Genomic DNA, 9,903 nt, shown 5'->3' with positions numbered 1-9,903 from the left:
GATGATTTTGGACACAAGACCGGTCCAATTGGTGGCGGATCGGCCGGTTGGCGGGAAGCTGAAGCGGCACGCAGCGTCTGTGAGGCGTTCGCGCGTTTCAAACCAGTTCGGGCGTGGCCATGGGTCATTGGTGGCGGCGCCGATCTCTGGCTGGTGGCGGCGGTGGGGTGGAAGGAGAAAGCGAGAGAGAAAAGGGAGAGGGACGGCAGCGGAAGGAAGAAGAAAAAGGAAAAGTAGGTCCGATTCGACCCGATCCGTCGGGTCGGTTCGATTCGGTTCGATTCAGAATAGAAAATTTTGAATTTTTACTCTGCCTCGGGACCGAAAACGAGGTCCAAAAATTCCGAAAAAATTTCAGAAAATTCAGAAAAATACGTAGACTCCAAATATATTTTTAGTTTTGCCACGTGGTCTTTAAATTAATTTTTAAAAATCATCAAAGTTTATATTTTCGGAAAATCGAACCCGATTTTTAAAATCCGAAAAATCTCAAAAAAATTCCTAAAATTTAAATAAAATTAAAATACCAAAATACTCATAAAAATTAAAATTTCGGGGTGTTACATAATTATTATAAAATCTTAGTATTTTATTTCAATAATTAATTTTTATATTTAATTTTTATATATAAATAAAATAATTACATATTATAAATTCTTTTGATGTACGTTGCACTTACTTCAAAAACTAATATATATATATATAATTTAAAAAAATGAATTATGATTTTTTAATTAATTATTTTTCGTAAGATTGTTATATTTTAAAAAAAAATTCCATGCAAATTATTTTTTAAAAATAAATTTCATTTTACTTAATTTTTCTTATAAAATTTTATTTTGAATTAAACAGAAGTTAAATACAAGTTAAATTTTTTAAATTTATAATAATATTAAAAATAATTAAAATAATAAAAATTATATTATTGTAATTTGTAAATAATATAAATAAAAAGGGTATTTTGGCAAATCCAATATTCCCCGTCTTCTTCCCCACATTTATATATTATACAAATATTTTTTTTAAAATTTTTTAAAATTATTATTTGAAAATTATAAAATTTAAATTAAATATATTTTCATATAAAATGTTAAAAAAAGAAATAATTTTTAAATTATTTTTTGATAACATTTAAAATATTATTGTTGTTAAAAGCGTTTTTTTTTTATTACGTTCTTAATGTCCATGCATAAAATTAAAAGCTAGAATTAAATTTTAACAACAAAATTATGAAAATAATAATACATTTTTAAAGTTATTTTTTAATTGCAAATCCTAAACGAGGCTTAAATCAAATCCCATGGATCAATTTTGGGGTAATATTAATAAAACCCAAACAAATTGGGCCATGTTTTAGCCAGAAAGGATTGGTTGTAGTGTTACCTCTAAAGCCCGTTTGCCTCTGGGCCGCCATACACATAAGCTTATACAAGCTCTCTACCACCGCTTAAAACTATTTTAATTGAAATCGCTTTTAAGAAAATTATTTTCTTATATATATTATTTAAAAAGTATTAAAAAATAATTTAAAATAAAATTTAATAAATTTTAATTATAATAAAATTAAAATAATAAAATAATTTTTTTAAATTACTTTTTTCAATAGTATCTAAAATAGTATTTTTATTTAAAAAAATAATTTTAAGCCTTCAAACACAACACCAAACAGGTACTAGTTACAACTACTATTCAACTATCAATCATTACAATTATTATCACTTAATATTAATATCATAAATACTCAACTCAACTTAACTAAGCGTTTATTCAAAAAATTTAGGATCAGATATATGAATTCTCTTTCTCCACTCTAAACGATTTTGGGTTAAATCATCGGAAATGTGTAATGCTTATAGGTTATATTGTACTACTTTTCTCAAAGTCAATTTAGGCCTATCCCTTCTTTTCTTTCTATCCTCTAACATAATGTGTTCTACTTGTCTAACTGGAGCCTCCGTATGTCTACATTTCACATAACCAAATCACCTCAATCTTTCTTCTCTCAACTTATCCTCAATTGGCACTACTCCTACATTTTCTCTAATATTCTCATTATGAACTTTATCTAGTATAATATAGCCACTCATCTACCTTAACATTCTCATATCTGCATCTCTTAGTTTAGACACATACGACTCATTCAGTGCCCAACACTTACCTTAACATTAATATTTAATGATAAATTTTGTTTTAATATTTAATTTATTTATGATTAATATCATAAATAAATTAAATATTAAAACAAAATTTATCATTATATTACTTATATTTTTATTCTGCAACCAAATATAAAATTATAATGATAATTTTATTAAATTACATTATAATTTTAATTTTATTACATAGGTGATTATATTGGATTGTATTACGTTCTACCAAATGTAACCTAATATTAATAATATAATATTTATCATTTACTTATTATAATACATAGATTAAAAAATATAATTTCACAAGAAAAAAATATTTAATTGTAGAGTAAGAAAAGTAATGTCATGACCCAATCTATGGGCTGGATCGGCACTAGGACCTATGCCAGCCTAAAGTCTCTGAGGCCTGTTTTAAACCTAACTATTCCTTAACCCAATCCTAAAACACATGTTGAACTCAATTTCAAGAAATTAATCGGACAGAGTCCGGCCATAACATGGACCATCTAACGGGGAGTTTTTGACTCACCAGACCTGTAAACACAATATATATATAACAATTTGGGGAGCTCAGCTCACCCTCCACATACTCATAATAATACTATTTCAAATGGAAGCTCAGCTCCCTCATTCAACCCAATAATCATCCATACATACTGATATATCATGCTTATAATTCTAGTTAATACATACATAACATATCCAAATGAATACATTACTAATAATAATAATACATGCGGAGTTCTAGAACAGAGTAAAGGTACAAAATATAATTAAATGCCAATAGTAGACATGTGAAGAAGAGAGCAGGTTAAACTCAATAAAGGACTTCCTGTATCCTAAAAAACTAGATGAACAGGAGTGAGTATTTGACTCATAGAGTAAAATACCTATTTTAAGTACAATTTCTATAACTATCTAAAGCTAAAGCATCCTAAAGAGTGGAATGCAACACTTTTCATAGTTTTCATGCAAATCATATCGTAAACAATTAAAAGGTAATTTGGAGTACTCACACACTTACATAAAATTCAAACAGTACATATATGGGAGTTGATCCTTTATACAGCCCTCTTAATCTAACCTCTACCAGCGAGTATATCTCAAGCTAGACTTTCTCTTAATAGTCCAAATGCGAGGGCCAGCGAGATTATCTCGAGCCGTGCCTACCCCGACTTATCCATAAAATGATCGAGTCCCAACAAGTCAAACTCTAGCCGCGTCTACCCGTCCTGTCCATATCCGATATCATACACCACATGCACGACAACACACGCACACTGCTCCAAATTACCATAAAACAACATCCATAACATTTCATCAAATAAAGATGCAATATAAAATGTGTATAGTATTTAACTACATAAATATATATTTATAAGTGATGCATGGGCATGCCTAAATATATAATAATAATAAAATTATAATTAAAATCAATATTTTACTTACAGACGTAAATCGAGGTCAATGTGGTGGCTGGGCAAAGGACGAAGGCTGTCCCAGCTTACCTGACAATTATATTACAATTATTTAATAAAACTGACTTAATACAAGTTTTAAAATGAACCAAATACACCCTAAGTTATGCCAAAAATCCGGCAGAGTTCTCCCTATATTTAGGACCTACCCAACCTGCAAAGTAGTTCAAATCACACTTCTAAAGCCACACATAATCTCAACAACAACACATGGCCCCTCTTGGGCCCTCCAACTCAGGCAAATCTCACATAATCTAACAATTCAATTATAAGGTTTAAATCGGATATTTTGCAAAAGTCATTTTAGCTAGCTCTAAAAATTTTAAAATTTTATCCCGCGGTCATTAGCAATATTATAGAGCTAACGCAAAAGGAATTATAATTTTTTAGCTACTGACGAATATTTATGGAATTTTATTATAAACCTAGCACTATAAAATTGAAGAAACTCAGGGTTTGAGTTTATCTATGCCAATTCTGACGCTTGAAACGCGTCCGGGGCATCTGAAAATTATGAGGTAGCCTATAACTTTAACCCAATTTCAAAGTGATTCCGACAGCTTATCTGCTTAGTCCGAAATTATAGATTCGGACGACAATTGAATTGCCACGAAATGAAAGTACCTATGCAAAGCTCACAACACTAGGAGTTAGACTAAAATATTTATATTTACATATAAAATAATTATTTAAAATTAGGGGTGTTACAGTAAATTTTTTAATCCATTTTTAAAAATGTGCGTAGTATTATTCTTATAGTAATAGGCTTAGCATATAACAATAAAGTATATGCACATAGTTTTAAAATATTTTTTAATTATTAAAAAATAAATAACAATAAAGTATATGCACATAGTTTTAAAATATTTTTTAATTATTAAAAAATAAATTAAAAATATTATAGACTACATTGTAATTTAAAAGCAAAGCAAATTTAATTATTTATTATTTATAATTACTAAAAACTCTAAATATATATATTATTTTTTATTTTTTTGTTTAAAATAATAATAATAATAATTATTATTATTATTATTATAAAAATAATAATTTTAATCAAAATCTTATCATTTTAAAGTTGTGTTTATAACAAAGAAAGTATAAGAAATAATGCTCAAATACATTAATAATTTGTTATTACTATATTTTCTTTATGATAAAATGAAAGTATGATATTCAATGTTGGTGTGCAAAGTAAAATTCATTTTATCATATAATAAAATAATTTTAAAACCATTTTAAGAAAAAAATAATAATAAATACAAATTAAATAAATTAAAAACAATTAAAATAAAAGTAAAAAGTAAAAATTATTAAAAAGATAATTTATTTCTGGACATATAAGAGGTTTAAATATTAAAATAAATAAATAAAAATTTAAAAATTTAATTAATAAAATAAAACATTTAAATAAAATTTTAAAAGAGATTAAATATTCATTATGGTTCAAAATATTCAATTAATTAAAAAAAAACTGTAGAGTGTCAAAATATTCATGTTGTGTCATGCAAAATTTAAAAAGGAAGTATTTATTTTGGTAATAAAATAAAAAAATTTTAATAAATAAGACACCAAAAATAAAGAAATTGAAAAACATAATATCAATTATGTAATATTGTATTAGCTGAATAAAAAAAAAGTAGGGATAGAGAGAACCTTTCACTGTTCTTAGGAACAGTAAAAGATTGCTCTCCTTTAATATATAGTAATAATAATTTATATTTATATTTTATATTAAATAATTATATTTATATATATTTGATTCAAATTTAAATATGAAATACTATTTGAGAAAATACTAATTTTATTATTTCAATTTTTATTAAAATTATTTCATAGCTTTGTGGAAAGGTGGCGCCCCACCCACTACTATTTGAAGCTAACCCACACCCCCCACCCAACGCACACACACGTATATATATAAAAGCAAGCATCCATTTCCAGCTTTATGTTATTAATATGTGATTTTTTTTATTTGAAATAAAATGAGTAAATCAGTGATTCTTTGTTGAATAAAATACATGAATATTTTTTTTAATTCATCTGTTATGTGTTTAAGATATAAAATGCACAATAAATTTCATATATTAAATTTATTGATATCACTTATTGCGGACTTCATCGACATATAAATATTTCACACTTATCCACGCAGATGTATATCTTCAGGGAATATCCAAATTAAATCAAAGCAATTGTTGATATGTTGGGGATTGTTAAATAAGTCGGATATCACTTGTCATTATCTATTTAATCCTTCACCTGCCCAAAGTTAATTACCGTATGCCCGCCTCCATTTTTTAATCTAGGTAGTAGCTATGTACTTCAAAATTCAACTATCACCTGCACTTCTTAATTGATCGCTGAGCCATCCTCCTCAATTCAACATAGAGTGGTTAATAATTGTTAGTACAATCACTCTCTTCTCTCCCTCACACTCTCTTTCTTTTCAAGTCAAGGGGGAGAGGGAACACCTAGAGACCCTCTCATGGCTTCTCTGATTATGACTACGCTCAAAACCACTCTGCCACATGTCTCCGAAGATGTGTTCCCAAGATACAGCAACCTAAACAAATCTAAAACTTTCCTCGCTATTGCAAGAAAACCCTTTTCACCAAATATTGGAAACACTGGTCTTATCAAATGTTCATCGTCCATCTCAAGTCTAACTCCACAACTAGACGAAACCTTAGTTTACCGAGAAGATGAGAGGACTCTAAGCGAAATATGGAAGGAAATCCAAGGCTCCGATGACTGGGAAGGACTCCTAGATCCCATGAATTCTCATCTTCGCAAAGAAATAATCCGCTATGGAGAATTCTCCCAAGCATGCTATGATTCTTTCGATTTCGATCCTCACTCTAAGTACTGTGGCACATGCAAGTACCAAGGAGCTAATTTCTTCGATAAGCTAGATATGCAAGGCCATGGTTACAAAATAAGCAGGTATCTCTACGCCACTTCAAATATTAACCTTCCAAATTTCTTCCAGAAATCTAAGCTGAGCAGCATTTGGAGCATCCATGCAAATTGGATGGGTTACGTCGCTGTCACCACTGATGAAAAGGAGATCAAACGTCTGGGCCGCCGCGATATAGTCATAGCATGGAGAGGCACAGTCACTTATCTTGAATGGATATATGATCTTAAAGATATCCTTTGCTCTGCTAACTTCACCAGCGATCCATCCATCAAAATCGAGTTAGGGTTTTATGATTTATACACTAAGAAAGAAAACTCCTGCAAGTACTGCACATTTTCAGCTCGTGAACAAGTTTTAGCAGAGATTAAGCGACTTCTTGATTATTATAGAGGTGAAGAAATTAGTATAACAATCACAGGTCACAGCCTAGGGGCAGCTTTGGCTATATTAAGTGCTTACGATATTGCAGAGATGAGGCTTAATTATATGGATCATGAAGAATTAAGGAATAAAATTCCTATCACCGTCTACTCTTTCGCTGGCCCTCGAGTGGGAAATCTCAAGTTTAAAGAACGATGCGAAGAGCTTGGAGTTAAAGTACTAAGAGTGATTAATGTGCATGACAAGGTACCAACAGTTCCAGGGATTTTTGCTAATGAGAAATTCCAGTATCAAAAATACGTGGAGGACACCATTTCATTTCCTTGGAGCTATGCACATGTGGGAGTGGAACTTGCATTGGATCACACCCACAGCCCATTTCTAAAGCCAACAAATGATCTTGGTTGTGCACATAATCTGGAGGTTCATTTACACTTGGTGGATGGCTACCAGGGCAAAGGGAAGCGATTCTTCTTGGCAACCAAGAGAGACATTGCCCTCGTCAACAAGAGTTGTGACTTCTTGAGAAGCGAGTACGGTGTGCCACCGCACTGGCGGCAAGACGAGAACAAAGGGATGGTGAGAAACAACGAGGGGCGGTGGGTGGTGCCAGAGAGGCCTAGAGTGGAGGCCCATCCAGACGACACGGCCCACCACCTTGAACAAGTGCTCAAAATTGCGAGTTCCCATCAAGTGGAAGCACTTTGAATTTGATGTGGTACAACATCTACCCACTAACCCATGTCTCGGTCGTGGGTCTTATCTTTTCATTGTCCTACATATATATAAACGTGCGAATCCTTTGTGATATAATTTGAAGAGTGTGTCTATATATTGAAACATTTTTTAAATAAATTTTATCATATTCGCCAAAATGAAAAAGATAGGACGAATGGCGTGCAAATGAATGCTAGCTATACCACTATAGAAAAAAAAATATACTGTGGTCACAACCAAAGCAAGAAAAAAGATGACATGAGCGTAGTCATAGCTTGGGATAATGAGGAAATAAATATGGTAGTTGAGGTGGATACTAGTAGATATAGTATAGTTATTTAGTCAATATGATTAATTATAACTACCACTTGCCTAATGAAACTTTAATCATGGATTAGTGACCAAATAGTTAATGGTGTGATTGACTGGTTGTATTGCTCCCTCAATTGACATCCTCATTAATTATGAATGTTTGAAACGAGTGTTGTCCACCACTGTGAACAAAATGGTCCCAAATTATGTATTAATTGCGTTTCCCCCTATCTTCCATGTTAGTGGCTAATTACATACCTTATTAAAGAATTTTATTTGATAATATTAACTGTTTTAATATTTATTAATTATTTTAATAATTATTAACTATTTTACTCGCTATATTTTTATATCAATTTACATGTAATGATATTAAATGTATTTTCAAATAATTGACCCTTAAACAAATAAACAACTTAGCAATACTTTACACGTCTTCCACAACTTGCCACCTTTTCTCTGGAAGAAAAAAAACATTCTTATTTATTTTCTTGAAGGTCTTTTTATTGATTGGTCTTATTTTATTTTAATTCAAAAATACAAAGAAAAATATGAAATCTTTAATTTAAACTATTTATTTATTTATTTATTTTATTTTTATTACTGAAATTTATTAAAAAGAAAAAAATTATCTTCCATTGCATAATTTATTAAATATTACTCGATCTGTTGAGCTTCCTTTATATTAAAAAAATATATTATTGGTATTATTTAGTATTTTAAATAAATTAAATAATTATTGGATTAATAATATCTGGTCCTGGGCCCTATGGAAGTTAATTGCCTGGTGGCAGGGACAATCTGGCCCAATATCTAGACCTAGGAGACAAAATTGGTTATGGGCTCAAAGGACATGTTTATGGACACTGGGCCCAGCAGACCAGATTAATTTGCCAATTGCTTAATTTGGCTTTCAATTAAATAAAAAATAAAAATATTACCACTCGGTGGCATTGGAATTATCCTTAAAGAGGCAACATCGCTGTGGCCCTTCCAAAATTTCAAAATTATAATATTATCTACATATTTTAATGATTTTTTTTAAATCACTATTTATTTTCTTAAAATTTTTAAATTTAAAATTTTGACTATAAAATTAAATTTTTTTTAAATATTACTATTCATTCTTTTAATATTTTTATTTTTGTTTTAGCCTTTACACTTTTATGTAAATTTTATTTATATTATTTAATTTAAATTTCTTAATATTTCTTTTTTTTTAATCTTTACATTTTAAATCTCTTATTATTTTAATTTTTATATTTTTATCAATATTTTATTTTGTTTCCTTCTAATATCATTTTTGACCCTCCAAAGATTAATTTTGAATTCTGCCCTTATTCATGAGTAAAATTTAATGCAATAATATTAAAATTGTCTTCATAAAATATAATCCAATTCTTATAATCTGTTTTTTTTTTTATTTTAATTTTATACACACACGCACGTTCGAAAATAATTTTACAACTATAGATAAAAAATTAAAAATAAATTTTATAATTTATTAAAAATATTATAATTTTAATTTTATTATGTAAGTAATTATCACATGTGATAATTTAATTTTTTTATATTTTTATAAAAATTATTAAATTTTAATTTAATTTTATAAAAATTATTATGATAAAAAATTAAAAATTTTTAAATTAATTTACTTACCTAGTAATTATTTTATAAATAATATAAAAAAAATAAAAAGAAAAAGAAATTTAACAGCAATAGGGTAACTAATGATTTATTAAATTAAATTGAAGTTAAGTGATTGCTTGTGTTATTTAGCCAAACATGTTTAGTGGGTAGCCTGGTGCAGCATGCTTGGATTGCAGAGAGCACTTATCTATTCTGGAAGATTGAATATATTCTTTTGATAAGGACTTTCTGGAAGAGATAAGAGATTGACGGTCTATTTAAGGGTTAAATTTGGAAAATTAAAATAATGGAT

The 9,903-nt window shown here is 28.9% G+C and overlaps 1 protein-coding gene across 1 annotated transcript; it reads left to right on the top strand.

Moving 5' to 3' along the window:
* Positions 1-5,898: 5,898 nt before the first annotated feature.
* Positions 5,899-7,745, top strand: LOC110666703 (phospholipase A1-Igamma3, chloroplastic). The gene has a single exon (XM_021827292.2). It carries the CDS (start codon positions 6,117-6,119, stop codon positions 7,638-7,640), a length of 1,524 nt encoding a protein of 507 aa, XP_021682984.2. The 5' UTR covers positions 5,899-6,116; the 3' UTR covers positions 7,641-7,745.
* The last annotated feature ends 2,158 nt before the right edge of the window (positions 7,746-9,903 follow it).

This window comes from Hevea brasiliensis, chromosome 17, assembly GCF_030052815.1.
Source record: "Hevea brasiliensis isolate MT/VB/25A 57/8 chromosome 17, ASM3005281v1, whole genome shotgun sequence".
Classification (NCBI taxonomy): Eukaryota; Viridiplantae; Streptophyta; class Magnoliopsida; order Malpighiales; family Euphorbiaceae; genus Hevea; species Hevea brasiliensis.
This window is presented reverse-complemented; position numbering and strand designations above follow the sequence as displayed.

Excerpts from the sequence above, each read along its gene's own strand:
- LOC110666703 (XM_021827292.2), top strand. The coding sequence starts at position 6,117 with ATGGCTTCTCTGATTATGACTACGCTCAAAACCACTCTGCCACATGTC.